General features: G+C 47.8%; 2 protein-coding genes across 3 annotated transcripts in view; one reads left to right on the top strand and one right to left on the bottom strand.

Annotated features, from left to right (window-relative positions):
* COQ7 (coenzyme Q7, hydroxylase) overlaps window positions 1–18,345 on the top strand; it is a 375,365-nt gene that overhangs the window by 76,543 nt on the left and 280,477 nt on the right. The window lies entirely within an intron of this gene.
* RPS15A (ribosomal protein S15a) lies at window positions 10,462–17,958 on the bottom strand. 2 transcript variants are annotated; one of them, XM_050775031.1, is made up of 5 exons: window positions 17,903–17,958; window positions 16,540–16,677; window positions 15,662–15,741; window positions 12,248–12,333; window positions 10,462–10,596 (listed from the first exon to the last, which is right to left on the bottom strand). In XM_050775031.1, the coding sequence occupies exons 2-5, from the start codon at window positions 16,670–16,672 to the stop codon at window positions 10,503–10,505; spliced, it is 393 nt and encodes a 130-aa protein (XP_050630988.1). In that variant the 5' UTR covers window positions 16,673–16,677; window positions 17,903–17,958; the 3' UTR covers window positions 10,462–10,502. The 2 variants fall into 2 exon arrangements, with proteins under 2 accessions (XP_050630988.1, XP_050630989.1); XM_050775032.1 differs by having other exon boundaries at window positions 17,837–17,927.

Here is an 18,345-nt window from a genome sequence, read left to right as displayed (position 1 = left end):
GCGTGTTCACGCGTTTAATCCTTATGATAAGCCCGTGAAGCCAATGTAGTGACTAAGACAGAAGCCAGGGTTTCAATCTGCCTCCTCCACACACTAGCTGTATGATCAAGTGACTTGACTTCTCTATGCCTCAGTTTCCTCTTCTATAAAATAGGTATACAAATAGTAACCATCTTGACTGGGTGCGGTGGCTCACGCTTGTAATCCCAGCACTTTGGGAGGCTGAGGTGGGTGGATCACGAGGTCAAGAGATCGAGACCATCCTGGCTAACATGGTGAAACCCTGTCTCTACTGAAAATACAAAAATTAGCTGGTAGGCGCCTGTAGTCCCAGCTACTCGGGAGGCTGAGGCAGGAGAATTGTTTGAACCTGGGAGGTAGAGGTTGCAGTGAACCCAGATTGCGCCACTGCACTCCAGCCTGGCAACAGAGTGAGACTCCACCTCAAAAAAAAAAAAAAAAAAAAAATAGTACCCATCCTGTAAAACTGCTATGAAAATTAGATGAGTTATAGGAACAATATCTGGAACACAGTATGTGCCACAGAAGTATGGCATCATCTTTATCATTATCATCATCATCATCATCACAGGCGAGATAATTGAAGCTCAAAGGAAAGAAGGCTACGCTATTTCCCCACAGTCCAGTTGACCCTCAGGATCATCCTCAAGCCCCTTCCTCCCTCACATTCTTACTCACACGGTTGCTAGGCTGCATTCTTCAAGTCCCCTCCTTTGGATGCCTTGGGAAGTGGGAACATCACCATTTCGCTCTGCTTTGGAAGCCATCGTGCTAGAAGGATAGCAGATGTGGACCTCCTCTCCCTAGGCACCTACCCACCACCCACCATACAACCTCTTCGCCTGGCACGAGGCACTCCTGGGAGCTCTCTCCTGTTTCCACTTGCCATATTGTGTGCTTTTCGAAGAGGATGCAGACAAGCAACCCCATTCTACAGCAGCCCACAACTTTAACAACAAAAGAGAACTCATCAGGCAGTGGCTTCTCAGTGTCTTTCACCACATCTGGGCACACTAATTCAGAACATATGCCACTCAGTCCCAAAGACATGACTCTTTTTTTTTTTTCCTTTTTTTTTAACTGTGTGCCTATGCTTACCCAAAGACACTACTGTTATTATTATTTTTTTTTTTTTTTGGAGACAGAGTCTCACTATGTCGACCAGGCTGGACTGCAGTGGCGTGATCTCGGCTCACTGCAAGCTCCAGCTCCACCTCCTGGGTTCACGCCATTCTCCCGGCTCAGCCTCCCAAGTAGCTGGGACTACAGGCGCCTGCCACCACGCCCCGCTAATTTTTGGTATTTTTAGTAGATAGGGGTTTCACCGTGGTCTCCATCTCCTGACGTCGTGATCCTCCCACCTCGGGCTCCCAAAGTGCTGGGATTACAGGCGTGAGCCACCACGCCCGGTCTATTTTTTTTTTTTTTAAGACAAAAAAAAAAAAAAAAGACAAAGTCTCATTCTGTCCCCCAGGCTGGAGTGCAGTGGTGCCATCTTGGCTCGCTGCCGCCTCTTTATCCCTGGGCTGAAGCGATTCTCCTGCCTCAGCCTCTTGAGAAGCTGAGATTACAGGCATGCACCACCACACCTGGCTAATTTTTGTCTTTTGGGGTTTTTAATTTTATTTATTTATTTATTTATTTATTTATTTTTTCTTGAGACAGGGTCTCGCTCTGTCCCCCAGGCCAGAGTGCAATGGCATGATCTCAGCTCACTGCAACCTCTGCCTCCCAGGTTCAAGCGATTCTCCTGCCTCAGCCTCCCAAGTAGCTGGGATTACAGGCATGCACCACCATGCCCGGCTTTTTTTTTTTTTTTTTTTTTTTTTTTTTTTTGAGACGGAGTCTCGCTCTGCCGCCCAGGCTGGAGTGCAGTGGCCGGATCTCAGCTCACTGCAAGCTCCGCCCCCCGGGTTCCCGCCATTCTCCTGCCTCAGCCTCCCCAGTAGCTGGGACTACAGGCGCCCGCCACCTCGCCCGGCTAGTTTTTTTTTGTATTTTTTAGTAGAGATGGGGTTTCACCATGTTAGCCAGGATGGTCTCGATCTCCCGACGTCGTGATCCGCCCGTCTCGGCCTCCCAAAGTGCTGGGATTACAGGCTTGAGCCACCGCGCCCGGCCCGGCTTTTTTTTTTTTTTTTTTTTTTTCCCCGCATTTTTAGTAGAGACAGGGTTTCACTATGTTGACCAGGCTAGTCTTGAACTCCTGACCTCAGGTGATCCACCAGCCTCGGCCTCCGAAAAGGCTGGGATTATAGGCGCAAGCCACAGCACCCCACCTAATTTTTGTATTTTTAGTAGAGACACGGTTTCACCATGTTGGCCAGGCTGGTCTCAAACTCCTGACCTCAGGTGATCCACTCGCCTTGGCTTCCCAAAGTGCTGGGATTACAGGTGTGAGCCACCATGCCCAGCAAAGACTGTTCTTAGTGAAGAAAGGAGATAGGAGAAATATATCTGCTAACTGAAGATGATTTTGGTTTGCTCTATACCATTTTTCCCACTCCCACAAACCCCATTACAAGGAGGAAAAAAAAAAAAAAAGAAATAAAATTTTGACAGCTAGAAAGACCTTACCCAACATAAAAGCATCGTGGATGCATTTGTTTACTCTAAAACTTTCTTGAAGACCTAGTGTGTGCCAGACACTGTGCCGAGTTCAGGACTACACCTCTGCTGATAGAGCCCTTGTGATACAACAATGACTTCTTGTTCTCTGATGGTTTGCTATTCATGTGATTTGAATTAATAATAGTAATAACTCAACATTTCACTGTCCCACTGCCCCGCTGGCTCTCAAGGTTCTACGACTTCTGCAAAGTGCCCTCTCTTTAGGACTTTGTCCATGGTTTCCTTCAGCTCTTTATTTAAGACAGTCGATTTAAACTCATTGTTGGCTGGGCATGGTGGCTCAAGCCTGCAATCCAAGCACTTTGGGAGGCTGAGGCAGGCAGATCACTTGAGGTCAGGAGTTCAAGACCAACCTGGCCAATATGGTGAAACCCTGTCTCCACTAGAAATACAAAAATTAGCTAGGCATGGTGGTGGGCGTCTGTAATCCCAGTTACTTGGGAGGCTGAGGCACGAGAATCACCTGAACCTGGGAGACAGAGGTTGCAGTGAGCCGAGATTACAGCACTGCACACCAGCCTGGGTGATAGACTCCATCTCAAAAAAAAAAAAAAAAAAAGTAATTGTCTAGCCTGGCATTGTGGTGCATACTTGTAGTTCCAGCTACTCAGGAGGCTGAAGCAGGAGACTCACTTGAGCCCAGGAGGTAGAGGCTGCAGTGAGCTATGGAGCTATGGCTGCATCACTGCACTCCAGCCTGAGTGACAGAGGGAGACCCTATCTCTCTAAAAAAAAATTAAATAACTAAAGTGTTTAAAAAGTCATTGCTGGGCTGGGCACAGTGGCTCACGCCTCTAATCCCAGTACTTTGGGAGGCTAAGGCGGGTGGATCACGACGTCAGGAGTTTGAGACCAGCCTGACCAACATGATGATACCCCGTCTCTACTAAAAATACAAAAATTAGCTGGGTGTGGTGGCACACGCCTGTAATCCCAGCTACTCAGGAGGCTGAGGCAGGAGAATCGCTTCAACCCCAGAGGTGGAGCTTGCAGTGAGCCAAGATCATGCCACTGCACTCCAGCCTGGACGACAGAGCGGGACTCCATCTCAAAAAAAAAAAAAAAAAAAAAAAAAAAAGGTCATTGCTAGTAAGACCAATACCTGGGCTACCACAAGGACAGTCTTTTTGCCACAAATGAGTGGAACTTTATTATTTCTTTGCATGCCGTGAGGGGTTTTGTTGACATTTTCAATTTATGGCAACACTGAAAATCAGATTCTCCTCCTTCCCCAGGGTCTGCTGTTGCTGTCTATCGTGGGTTGCTGTGGTTTGCTTGTTTGGTAAATTTTCCAAAATATTTTTGTAAAGTCTGTATTCTTTGCCAGTAAAGTTTCTGTTCTTTTTGCTTGTCAGTCAGTTGGTCTTTTGAGAGCTACCTAAAATGGCTGAAGCCAACACATGGGAAAAGAAGGGAAGGGAAGGGGAGGGGAGGGGAGGGGAGGGGAGGGGAGGGGAGGGGAGGGGAGGGGAGGGGAGGGAAGGGGAGAAGGCAGGCAAGAAGGCAGGCAGAAAACACTATCCTTATCTTTGCAAATTGGATCTGTTTGGGGCACTCTCTCAACGCTTAACCAGGCCATTTATACTCTGCCTTAGCCTTCACTTCCTGCTTGCACAGAGACCGAAGGCCAGCAAGAGATGAAAGCCTAGGGTCTTCTTAGGCCTTTTGTTTGTTTTTGTTTTATTTTGTTTTGTTTTGAGACAGAGTGTCTCACTCTGTCGCCCAGGCTGGAGTGCAGTGGCACAATCTCAGCTCACTGTAACCTCTGCCTCCCAGGTAAAGTGATTCTTCTGTCTCAGCCTCCCAAGTAGCTGGGATTACAGGTGTGTGCCACCACGCCCAGCTAACTTTTTTGTATTTTTAGTAAGGGCAGGATTTCACCATGTTGGTCAGGTTGATCTCGAACTCCTGACCTCAGGTGATCCAACTCCCTTGGCCTCACAAAGTTTCTTAGGCCTTTTCTGAGCATGCAACTGACTACGGGCCTGCACACAGCTTTCTTGATTTCCTCGTTTATGTGGAAGCTTTTAAAAGCCTCTACAGACACACATCTTTTTCCAAACTTTTCCTTCCCAGGCTGCCTGGTCTATTGCTTGTCCCAAGTGTTGTCCCCTGCCCCAGGGTATTTAGGCCAGTACCTATGTCTTTCAATGCTTTTGTCTAAAGCCACCCGGGAAGCCACCCCAGCCCTGAAAATGTCCTGGGTAAAAAGCTCAGAAGCCTTTCTGCTAGTCCTTGGGGAAGTCATCAGACAGACAGGTGAAGACCTACAACCACAATCCTTTTTTTTTTTTTTTTTTTTTTTTTTTGAGACGGAGTCACTCTGTCACCCAGGCTGGAGTTCAGTGGTGCAATCCTGGCTCACTGCAACCTCCGCCTCCCGGGTTCAAGCGATTCTCCTGCTTCAGTCTCCCGAGTAGCTGTGATTACAGGCACCCACCACCATGCCCAGCTAATTTTTTGTATTTTTAGTAGAGATGGGGTTTCACCATGTTGGCCAGGCTGGTCTCAAACTCCTGACCTCGTGATTTGCCCGCCTTGGCCTCTCAAAGTGCTGGGATTACAGGTGTGAGCCACTGCACCCAGCCTACAACCACAATTCTTTGACAGTAAATTCTGTGTACTCCCCCACGCTAGCAACCAGCTCCAAAAGTGCAGGCTGATATCCTCATGGTCCCTGCTGATCTGGAGTTGGGGGGATGTTATGTGGACAAGCAAAAATGCCATCAATCACACTCTCTTACTGCAAAGCAGAGCTTTCTTTTTTGAGATGGACTTTCGCTTTCGCCCAGGTTGGAGTGAAGTGGCGCTATCTTGGCTCACTGCAACCTCTGCCTCCCGGGTTCAAGGGATTCTCCTGCCTCAGCCTCCTGAGTAGCTGGGATTACAGGCACATGTGCCATCATGCCCGGCTAATTTTTGTATTTTTAGTAGAGTCGGGGTTTCACCATGTTGGCCAGGCTGGTCTTGAACTCCTGACCTCAGGTGATTCACCCGCCTTGGCCTCCTAAAGTGCTGGGATTACAGGCATGAGCCACCGCGCCCAGCCTCAGAGCTTTCTTTCTCCAAATCTTCCCTTGGGAGTTAAGTTTGTTTCCCTTTTAAAAAACGAGAAGGGCCGGGCGCGGTGGCTCAAGCCTTTAATCCCAGCACTTTGGGAGGCCGAGACGGGCGGATCACGAGGTCAGGAGATCGAGACCATCCTGGCTAACCCGGTGAAACCCCGTCTCTACTAAAACATACAAAAAAAACTAGCCAGGCGCGGTGGCGGGCGCCTGTAGTCCCAGCTACTCGGGAGGCTGAGGCAGGAGAATGGCGTGAAGCCAGGAGGCGGAGCTTGCAGTGAGCTGAGATCCGGCCACTGCACTCCAGCCTGGGCTACAGAGCGAGACTCTGTCTCAAAAAAATAAATGAATAAAAATAAAAAACGAGAAGGCTGGGTGCTGTGGCTCAAGTCTGTAATCCCAGCACTTTGGGAGGGAGGCTGAGGCTGGTGAATTGCTCTAGCTCAGGAGTTCAAGACCAGCCTGGGCAACATAGTAAAACCCTGTCTCTACAAGAAATCCAAAAATTAGCCTGGCGTGGTGGCTTGCGCCCACGATCCCACCTACTCTGAGGCTGACGTGGGAGGTCAAGGATGCAGTGAGCTGAGATTGCACCATGGCACTCCAGTCTGAGGGATAGAGTGAGACCCCATCTCAAAACAAATGAAATATAACAAAAAGGGTCTAGACCCCAGAGTACTTCAGACCTTGATTCTGACAGTTTTTGCCACCTCATTAGTTGTGTTGGGAGCCTTGTAATTCCCTGCTCCACCATTTTGGGCCGCACAGTACCCTTAAAGTACTCCTGTCTCTGGGAAAATTCCTACATTGTGAGTCTATAGATCCCCTAGGTGGAGGTCAGGACTTGTTTTCCCCATCTCCCTTGCAGCTAGTAACCCCCTCAGTTCCTAGGAAGATTGGCTCTCCATCTCACAAATGTTATTTTTTTAAATGGATTTTTCTTTTTTGAGACAGAGTTTTGCTCTTATTGCCCAGGCTGGAGTGTGTACAGTGGCACCATCTTGGCTCACTGCAACCTCCGCCTCCTGGCTTCAAGCAATTCTCCTGCCTCAGCCTCCCGAGTAGCTGGGATTACAGGTGTGCGCCACCAGGTCCAGCAAATTTTTGTATTTTTAATAGAGACAGGGTTTCACCCTGTATGTTGGCCAGGTGGTTTCAAACTCCTGACCTCAGGTGATCCACCTGCCTTGGCCTCCCAAACTGCTGAGATTACAGGCATGAGCCACCGCACCTGGTCAAGATTTTTTTTTCTTTTTTTGAGACACATTATCTGTCTGTCACCCAGGCTAGAGTGCAGTGGCACAAACATGACTCACTACAGCCTTGACCCCCTAGGCTCAAGCAGTCCTACCACCTCAGCCTCCTGAGTAGCTGGGACTCATGCCACCACACCCAGCTAATTTTTTTTTTTTTGTAGAGACAGTTACCCAGGCTGATCTCAAACTCTGGGCTCAAGTGATGCTCCCCCCTCAGCCTCCCACAGTGCTGGGATTACAGGTGTTAGCCACCACTCCCAGCTCTTAAAAACAAATTTACTCCTGACCACGAAGGTGTTCCTGTCCACTCAGGATCTTATGTTCAGTACTGGCTCAGCACAGTCTGCAGCCCTAAACATCCATTTCATAACGAACAGTGCTCAGGTCCCAAAGAATGTCTCATTTCTGCGAGTGCAGTGGCTCACGCCTGTAATCCCAGCACTTTGGGAGGCCGAGGCGGGGAGATCACCTGAGGTTGGAAGTGACATTTCACTTGGCTCTTGGGAATATCTTTGGAGAGAAAAAGGCATTCCAGGTGGGATGAACCGGGAGTGAAGGCTGAAGTGCAGCATGTATGGAGCCCTCTGAGGATTCGGGATTGGCAAGTATGTGTTAGGCAACAACGGATTCGACTGAAAAGCCAAGTGAGATTCAGAGTTGAGGTCTCCCAGAGCTTGCTTTCTCCCTGGCCAGGAGCTGAAAGTGAACTTCCTAGCCTGGGGTGAAGCTGTCTTCTCAGGTGTTGGTCCAGACCTAGATTCAAACTCTGCCTTGCCCAGAGACCTGTGTGCTCTTTCACCTGTCACTTCTGACCCTGAGGTGAGACAATAGCCTCTAAGCGAGGACACTTGGCATGCACCAGTATAGATGTGTTGCTGAATGTAGAGGTACTTGGCAGTGGTTCCTTGGTCTTTTGAATGACAAATTTCTTTCAACCTCTGGTCAAAGGCTCTATGGAGTGTCTCCATAAAAATGCCTAGGTGTTAAGTTTTGCATGCATTTTCAGATAGTGCATTATATTCCTGATACCTGCGGCTCTGAGGCTGAGAACTGCATAGGTGCTGAGATCCCTTTTACTATGACCCAAAACCATCTAGGCAGGAATGGGTGATCCAGATGCTGTCACCCTCTTCCCACTCCGGGGCCTCTGCCTGGCACCAGCAGCAGCGTGCTGGGAGGAAGCTGGGATCACCCCACAGAAATACTTGGCTCTGAGCCAAGACATCCTGCCGGCAGGAACCTAAATTGTCTTCAGACCTTCAAACCCTAGGGTCTAGTCCCACACCAAGCAGCCCTGGGTCACAAAGTCACTTACAGGATCTGAGGAACAGGGGGTAAGGCCATCTGCTTCCTTGCCATGTTGTTAAATCCATCAACCACACCACCCCTATCGTATTTCTCCCACTCCTAACCACTTCAAAGGACATAGGATCCCCACAAAATGGTGACAACAAATGGAGCCATTTTCATATCCTAAGTGTCCAGAAAGAAATCGACTATTCACTCAATCAACATGTAAGTGACTGAGGCATCCCTACACGCCAAACTAAGTTTTCCCAAAGGCCCAGGCTTAGAACTGATTCTGGCCCTGAGTCTGGAATCACAGGGAACACACAATATGAACTATCTGCCAAAAGGGCAGACATGAAAGTAGACACGACCCTCCTCTTCTAAGCTCTCATGCGCCTCTCAGAACCTGAAGCCTAACACGTGAAATGTGGCAAATAGCCAGGCACAGTGGCGGGCGCCTGTATTCCCAAATCCACAAGAGGCTGAGTGGGGAGGACTGCTTGGGGCGAATAGCCACTGCACTCCAGCCTGGGCACCCAAGTGAAATCCTCTCTTTTTTCTTGAGACGGAGTTTTGCTCGTTACCCAGGCTGGAGTGCAATGGCACGATCTCAGCTCACTGCAACCTCCGCCTCCTGGGAGGCTGCAGGCTAGGGACCAGAGACACAATGGTTAAACAAGTCACAGCCCTGTGATCCTAGAGATTACAACCCTGGCATAAGAAAATCCTTCTGGACTCACTGTCCCCAGGCCTGTGACTATCACGTGCCAAGTACGCTTTACACAATTTCATTTTTCCCTCAACTCGGGGATGGGTTTTGCATCATTCCCATTACAGATAAGGATGTTGAGGCTACTGAGTGGAAGAGAAAACCTGAGTTCTGGTGCTGGACTTCAAAACTCATGTGAATTACTCACAGCCTCCCAAACATCAGAGGCCCCAAACACGCCTCTCAACTCACTTCTCACAAATAGGGGCCTTATCTGCCCCATCTCTAGGGCCCTTCTGTAACATTTGTAGCTATTTCCCACATATTACAAAGGTAGGCCCTCCTTTCAGGAAGTTCATCCGCGCCCCTTCCTAAGGTAGCTTCTCTCCCCGCTTGGCACACCACCTGGGTAGCCAAGGGCAGAGCAGAGACTGGGGGACACGCCCCAGTACCGGGTCAGTACCAACTACCCCGTCAGTGATCACCAGTGCCCACCACACTTCAATGGGCACCTCCAAGTGGCACCGGATCCTCTTGGAACAATTCCTAAGGCCGGGCGTGGTGGCTCACACCTGTAATCCCAGCACTTTGGGAGGCCGAGGCGGGCAGATCACTTGAGATCAGGAGTTCGAGACCAGCCTGGCCAACATGGTGAAACCCGTCTCTACTAAAAACACAAAAATTAACCAGACGTGGTGGCGCACACCTATAATCTCAGCTACTCGGGAGGCTGAGGCACAAGAACTACTTGAACCTGGGAAGCGGAGGTTGCAGTGAGTCAAGATCATGCACTGCACTCCAGCCTGTGTGACAGAGCGTCTTAAAAAAAAAAAAAAAAAAAAAAAATCCCATCAAGTATTTCTTACGGTGGTCAGTGACAAAAGCAAGATCTAAAATCCTATCTACAGAATAATCCTAGCCAGGCAAAATAAACTCATTAAAAACTAACAGAAAATACTGAAATATAGGCCAGGTGTGGTGGCTCATGGCTGTAATCCCAGCACCTTGGGAGGCCGAGGTGGGCTGATCGCGTGAGGCCAAGAGTTCAAGACCAGCCTGGGCAACACGGCGCAACCCCGTCTCTATTAAAATATAAAAATTAGCCAGGTGTGACGACACACATCTGTAATTCCAGGCTTCTCAGGCGGCTGAGACAGGACAATTACTTGAACCCGGGAGGTGAAGACTGCAGTGAGCCAAGATTGCACCACTGCACTCCTCCTGAGCAACAGAGTGAGACTCTGTCTCAAAAAAAAAAAAAAAAAAAATGAAATGTAACTAAAATATTTAGTGTCAAATACCTGGTTTTGGTAGACAGCAGGGGTGACTGTTTTCTTATGCATATTGGTTTCATAAGAACTTTTTCCCTTGGCTGTATTAGTCACTTCAGGGAATCGCATTCACCAATAAACGAAGCAACGGCATGCTGCCGCAGACGCTCCGGCTACACTGCTGTGAAGGCTCAAAACGACCAAGTGGAAGCACCAGAGTCCATGAGGCATTTTATTTGTAAATGTATGTATTACATCCCTAGAAAAAGAATCCCAGGATTTTCCCTCCTGTGTGTTTTCGTCTTGCTTCTTCATGGTCCATGATGCCAGCTGAGGTTGTCAGTACAATGAAACTATGGAGTGGAAAAAGAAAATGCTGGTAAGTTTAATAGTTCAACATAGTGCCTTCTAGTGCAGAAAAGCATCAACACTCATTAGTGGTTAAGGGTGCTTTCCTGTGGAGCACACAGGAACTGGCAGTGCCACTGCTGGTGCCTCATGTAGCATATGAGCATGACTCCTGCAACCAACAGAGCCAAATCCAGAGAGCGGAGCCACACAATCACACAGCCCTGATATCTGCCTCACACAGCCCTGACTTCTGCCTACACCACGAAACAAACTTGACTGAAAACAAAGGCATCTAGGAACTCCCTTAACTTCAAATGTCACTTTCTGCTCTCAGGTAAGGAGACTTGAAAGTATTCACATAAACTTGAGTTTGAATTGTGTTTCTGCGATGCACCGTATAACTATTACATGGAGACATGTTCATGTGTACAGTGAGTGGCTGCTTCATTAGCTACTGTGGGGATCACTGTAACAAGCATACAGTATGCAAATGTGCGGCATTAAAATCAGTTATCGTAATTACAAAGAGAAATGACTTTCGTAAGAGAATGCTGTACGTGTAATACAGCAACCATGAAGTGAGAATACATTCAACCAAGGCACCAGACGCATAATTTGGAGGATATAAATTCTTAACCACAAAGATACACATTTACTGTGTCAGCTCATAAAGCGTTTTACCAAAATTAAATCAGGTGATAAACAGAGGACTATTACCACTTTTACAGATGAAGAAATCAAGGCTATGACTTGCCCAGATCTCAAGGCTTTAAAGCAGAAAAACAAGGATTTGAACTCAGACAGGCTCTTAAGGACAAAGATTCCCAAACGAAGTTTTCCCAAAGGCCAAGGCTTAGAACTGATTCTGGCCGAGTCTGGGATCACAGGGAACACACAATATGAACTATCTGCCAAAAGGGCAGACATGAAACACAACCCTCCTCTTCCGCCAGTCTAAGCTCTCACGCGCCTCTCAGAACCTGAAGCCTAACACGTGAAATGTGGCAAACAGCCAGGCACGGTGGCGGGCGCCTGTATTCCCAAATCCATAAGGGGTGGAGTGGGGAGGACTGCTTGGGGCCAGGAAGCCAAGGCTGTAGTGTGTTATGACCACACTTGTGAACAGCCTGGGCACCGAAGTGAAACCCTGTCCCTCTCTCTTTTTTCTTGAGACAGAATTTCGCTCTTATTGCCCAGGCTGGAGTGCAGTGGCATGATCTCAGCTCACTGCAATGTCCGCCTCCTGGGTTCAAGCAATTCTCCTGCCTCAGGCTCCCGAGTAGCTGGGATCACAGGCGTGAGCCACCAGGCCTGGCTAATTTTGTATTTTAGGTAGAGACGGGGTTTCTCCATGTTGGTCAGGCTGGTCTCGAACTCCCAACCTCAGGTGATCCGCCCGCCTTGGCCTCCCAAAGTGCTAGGATCACAGGTGTGAGCCACTGCGCCTGACCAACCCTGTCTCTATTTAAAGAGAAAAAAAAGAAATACGGGTAACACTTGAGGTAATTATTAGGTCAAAATGGTTGAGAGTAGACAAATTACCACTGCTTTGCTTTAAAAAGGAAAAAAACAAAAAAAAAAAACCTCAAGTCAAACTCCACCACAGCAATTCTTAAGCATTAATTTCTTTTAATTAAGGAAAGGCCAACTTACCCAAACTGGCGGGATGGAAGCAGGTTATTCTGCCATTTTTCTAGATCTTTGAGTTGCACATCAAATCTGGGGCTGATCACTCCACACTATAAAATAACAACAACAAAAACAAAAAAAGTCTTCACTTTACCAATGAAGAGAAAAACTGAGTAACTCAAGCTGACATTGATAAACGAACAGTCCTCCAAACCAACCAAACCAGCATTCAGATGGGTACCTATTCTGTGCACAATTCTTGACATACTTTTCAAAAAATACACTTAAGTAAGACTATGCCCGCCTACGAGGCCCACCACGTGCCTAGAAGAAAAAGCAAAGACATGAAAAGAAATGGCACAAGGCAATACATGGCAGTGTCCAGCCACTGGCGTGCTCCCTGTTGGCTAGAGAACTGTCCAGAATGATCAGATTTTACATAGCCAAGAGATCAAGTCTTGACAAGAGAGACTATAGCCAACCCTTTCTTATATAGTAAGACTGAAATAAAATCGTAGGGTCTCAAATCCTGAAGCTCATAAGCTAAAAACTACAAATTATTAGAATATCTAAGGAACACGCTGCACCAGCAGCGAACTAAGAACACTGCTCCCACCAATGAAGTACCATTACATCATATTTCCAAGAAACAATGTCGTACATCCCCAGGCAAATTTTTCCAAATGAATGTGACAGAATGATGGAAGGCAGAAAGAGCAAAGGGCTTGCAATTATCTCATCTCGTGGCTACCAGGACACGGCAACAATGAACAATGACATCTCATCTCGTGGCTACCAGGACACGGCAACAATGATCCTCCCAAGTACGAGCTCACCAAGGGCTGTCATCCCTCAACTACATGCCAGCCCTAAAACACTACTGAAGAAAGTCCACCAACTGATGTCCACTAACTGAAGACCCTCTGCTCACAAAATCTGCTCTAAAATCACAGGCACACTTGAAAAACACTTCCAAAAGCAGAGACTGACCCACAGAAACTGAAAATGGGCTTGTCAGAAAGGCCTAACTGCATTACCCTCAGGAAGCCTGCTTAAGTTCTCCTACTATTACCCCATCAGCTATGCTGTGACTTGACTAACAATGCCAATCTCACAGCAGATGAAAGAAATGCAGGGACAGAAATATGGGGAAACTAGTTTAGTCCAAGCAAACTGTAGTGAAAGATCTTCCCCAAAGTCTGCCGCACTCTGCATCCAAGTTTTTATGTTGATTCCAGCAGCAAAAATCCTTCTCACTGTGGTAGAATTAAAACAGCATACCCTCTCCCAACTAAGAAGAATCCTAAGAGGATGTGATCAAGCCCAGAATGTTAATCAGTCTAGTCTTTACACACTATCTTACTTCCAAGCTCAATTTCCACGCTAAGGGTAGGTCAATGTCTTGCATGAAAGTGATGGAGGGGGACATTCTCTTATAAATGGGGAGAAATGAAATTCCAAGAAACCAAAAATTGTTTACTTTGCAGAAAGTCACAGAGCAGGCCAGGCGCTGTGGATCACCTGAGGTCAGGAGTTCCAGACCAGCCTGGCCAACATGGCAAATCCCCGTCTTTACTAAAGATACAAAAATTAGCCCGGCATGGTGCCACGCACCTGTAATCCCAGCTACTAGGGAGGCTGAGGTAGGAGAATCGCTTGAACCTGGGAGACGGAGGTTGCAGTGGCCAAGATGGTGCCACTGCACTCCAGCCTGGGTGAGAGTGAGACTCCGTCTCAAAAAAAGGGCACAGAGCAGCAGGGCCTGCATGTCAACTGTTATAGGCTAGAATTTTTCAAAGTAGCACACAACAGAACAAGGGTGCCATAAATAAGTTCCATTTACAGAATGCTCTGTTCAAACTTATTTCTCGGCTGGGCCCAGTGACTCACGCCTGCAATCCTGGCACTCTGGGAGGCTGAGGTGGGAGGATCACGTGAGCCCAGAAGTTTAAGACAAATCTAAGCAACATAGCGAGATCCCACCTCTACAAAAAAGTTTTTAAAAAATTAGCAGTCACAGTGGCATGCACCAGTATTCCCAGCTACTCAGGAGGCTGAGGTGGGAGGATGGCTTGAGCTAAGGAAGCTGCAGTGAGCCAAGATGGTGCCACTGCACTTCAGCCTAGGCCAGATCAAGAATATCTCAAAGGAAATATAAATAAAAATAAATAAATCCTACTTTGAGGTGGGGTTCTAACGGCTACATACAACTAAAACACAACATGACATACTGAAAATTACTCTTGCAAGTTCTTTAAATCTTATGGAGTCTTGCCCTGACACCCAGGCTGGAGTGCAGTGGTGCGATATCCAGCACACTATAACCTCTGCCTGCCAGGTTCAAGCAATTCTCCTGCCTCAGCCTCCCAAGTAGCTGGGATTACAGGTGCCCGCCACTGCACCTGGCTAGTTCTTGTATTTTTAGTAGAGACGAGGTTTCACCATGTTGGCCAGGCTGGTCTCAAACTCCTGACCTGGCGATCCACCTGCCTCAGCCTCCCAAAGTGCTGGGATTACGGGCGTGAGCCACCGTACCCAGCCAGTTCTTCAAATCTTTAATAAATACTTCAGCAACTCACTTTCTGGGTCTCTTTCCCCTCATCTGTTGCAGTAGACACAGGGGTGTCCAAGGGAGGGAATACAGACATGGGCTCTTAGTTTCTGTTTCTAGTTGGGCCAGTAAGGCCACTCTTCATCCCTCTTTTCCATTTATCACTAGAGACAGAAACTAAATACCATGATTTCAGGCTGCTAAAAGTCTAAAACAAAACAACAAAATTAGGCAGGCTGGACAAGCTTGGACTAGAGGATCTGCCTCTTTGCAAATCTGAAAGCTACAAACCTGATAGGAAGCACAGTGGACACCTCAACTAGCTTAACACCTGCCCCCAAAACACACACAATCACTTAAACCACAAAATCAGTTTTACTTGGTTAAGGTGTTGACAAGTCAAACTGAAAAGCAACATAGACCCCAGAGACCTATGCCAGCAAAAACAGAAAAAGTATTAATATTGCTATTTAGAAAGCCCCATTTACTCAAAGATTCCATCCAAAAAACCCAACACATCACTGAGAGGAAGGACACAGCTTCTTGGACAAAAGGCTCAGTGGCCTTGAGCCACCCAAGTTCAAGCCAGTGAGGCGGGTAGTGTTAACATCCAATATTTAAACACCCGTACCGCCGCTGGTTTCACCCCCCATCTCCCCTGAGACAGCTTATACCCCATACAAACACTAGGTCAACTGACATAATTCTAGCACAATCAACCCAGGAGAACAAATGAAGTTATATGTGTCAATATTTAAATCTTTTTAAAGTAACTGGATAAAGCAAGTATGGCACCACTACTCAGTATTTCCAAAGGCAATTACAACATCTAACGCCACATTACAAAATTCTTAAAGCTTTGAAATGTGTATATCACTCATTCTTACCTTGTTTAGCCTGCCTGTAAGGTTCACAACAATTTTCCCAGCTCTGTGATCATCAATGATTTCAAATTCGCCAATGTAACCTACAAAAGATAACTGACTGGATTAAATAAAAGACATCAACTTGAGAGCTACACCTCTGTGCTCCAGCCTACCCAATTCTTCAGTCTCCCATCATCACCTCAGTGACTGCTTCTCCAAGAAGTTGGGGGGAAGACAGTTGATCTGTATCAGAACTAATTTTTACAACCTAACACGTAAGATTTAGGAGACAATACCCAAAACAATCCACCTTGCAATTCTGAAAGAAATTATTTTCCCCTTGACCCTTCCTTCACTGCTTCCCACTCCCAAAGGCTACCTTGTGCCAAAGAAGTGCAATAATCCAATCTTTTCTCTCAAGGGGCTCTGAGAAGATCTCAAGAGTCCTTTCGGGTTTGTTTTTTTTTTTTTGAGATGGAGTCTTGTGCTGTCGCCCAGGCTGGAGTGCAGTGGCCGATCTCGGCTCATTGCAGCCTCCACCTCCCGGGTTCAAGCAATTCTCCCTGCCTCAGTCTCCCGAAGAGCTGGGATTTTTTTTTTTAGTAGAGACGGGGTTTTGCCATGTTGGCCAGGCTGGTCTCGAAATGAGCTCAGGAGTCCTTTCAATGACTTGGTTTCATTTAGCTCCCAAATACCTAGCAGAGCTCCTTCTTCCAGCAGTCCTACTCTAAGTGACTCTTTAGAAGTTTCAGACTATCCCCTCCTCCACAGCCCACAAGTCAATTGCATTCGTTCTCAGGTATGACAGACATACTTCGGTCCCCCCTAATTAATTTCTACAGGACTCATTTCTTAAAGAGTCTCACATCAAAACAAAAACACAGCGGCAGCAGACTTACCATGCTTCATCATCACAGTGAGAAACCGGACGATGACTTTGGAGCACGGCCTAATAAGCACCTGGCGTTTGCCTCTCTTTTCGGCATTGTTGATGCTCTTGAGAGCATCAGCCAGGACATTCATGCGCACCATTGTGGCTGTTCAGGGAAGACAAAACAGGAGCTTTTACTGGCATTGCCAACAGCAACAGACACTCACCAACCAACACACTTCGGAAGTATCCTTTTCTTTCTGGCCCCACCTTGGCGAAGTTCTCTTAAGTCTGAGAAGGCTGCTTCTCCATTTCCCACCACCCAGGAAAATTCCTATTTACTACGGTTGTTGTAAACAGGTTATCGGGACGTCAGTCTGCACATTTTTAAATTCACTCATTCACTAACCACTCTTCTTTGAATCATGCCACACTCCAACGTCTGGAGGTAATGAAATGTGGGACAAAATCCACTTGACACAAGAAAACGACAGAACTAGCAGAAACTGCCAGCTACCGAAACGAAAACATAGGCTATAGTCGATCAGTGATTCAGAACAGAAGCAGAGTATCATCGGCAACATTTTCCAAATTGCTGAAAATCAGCAGATTCTGTACTATTAACATTGCACTTTAGAACAGTTCACTCTCACCTACCATGAACACATCAATTAAACTAAACATCCATCTTTGTACCATTTAAAATTGCGTCCAACAGCAAGTGCCACAGTGGCAAACAGAAACATTTTACATACTGTCAGACTGGACAGTATGTCCAGGCTCTTCTAATGGGCACGGACGGCACAATACACTGAAGTTCTGAAAGCCCTTAAGTATGGAGACCAAAGTGCCAATAGTAAAGAGTAAAACTTAAATCTCTCCCCTTAAGTTCAAAAGTGTCTAAAGAAAAACTCCGCGGCCCAGAAGATCCAAATTGGCACCCAGCAAACTGCCAACCCCGGCACGATGCAGCTTTTACCTGCCGGGTGGCCTCAGCCTCCCAAGCTCCCAGCGCGGCCCCAGCTACGAGAAGCTGCACCGCCCACCAGCCCCGATGCTGCCCGCCGCCCGGGGCCAAGGCGCAGCCTCAGCACTACAGGGAGACTCAGACGCTGTGGCCCGAACCGAGTTACTGCCTAGCTAGGCAGTCGAAGGTTCCGGCTCCCGCCAGCGCTGCGGCCTGCACCCCATGCACCGGGATCCCCGGAGTGCACAGTCTGGGGCGCCCGGGCATGGCTCTCCTCTATGCTTGTCCAGGAACCGGCAAGGCCAGGATCCTCCGCCAAGGAGGGGTCCAGCCTCCTCGCAGGACACTGAGACCGAACCTTAGATTGCAGGATTGCGCCGATGGCAGACGGATGAAATTGGAGCTCTCAGAGAGTGCTACTCACCGGCGCGGAAAGATGGCGGAAAGGGAACGGGAGGGGAGAGCGCACGGAGTTATGGGAAGTGGGAGAACTATCGCGAGACTTTCAAAGGAGCGGCAAAAACAGGGACCGCCTGGGAGGAGGAGAAGGAGAAGGGAAAGGCGGAGCCTCCTCAGGGGTTGGCAGTTGAGAGTCGATGGAATCGACCTTCCTCGGTGCGGCCTGGGAGAGGCAAAGTGAGCAGTTCATTGGAGGTTCGTCTACTTTTTTTTTTTTTTGAGACGGAATTTCGCTCCTGTAGCCCAAGCTGGAGTGCAGTGGCATGATCTCGGCTCACTGCAACCTCCGACTCCCGGGTTCAAGTGATTTCTCCTGCCTCAGCCTCCTGAGTAGCTGGGACTACAGGCGCGCGTCACCACGCCCGGCTAATTTTTGTATTTTTAATAGAGATGGGGTTTCCCCATTTT

This window comes from Macaca thibetana, chromosome 20, assembly GCF_024542745.1.
Source record: "Macaca thibetana thibetana isolate TM-01 chromosome 20, ASM2454274v1, whole genome shotgun sequence".
Lineage (NCBI taxonomy): Eukaryota > Metazoa > Chordata > Mammalia > Primates > Cercopithecidae > Macaca > Macaca thibetana.
Note: the sequence above shows the minus strand (reverse complement) of the source record. Positions and strands in the feature narration are given on the sequence as shown.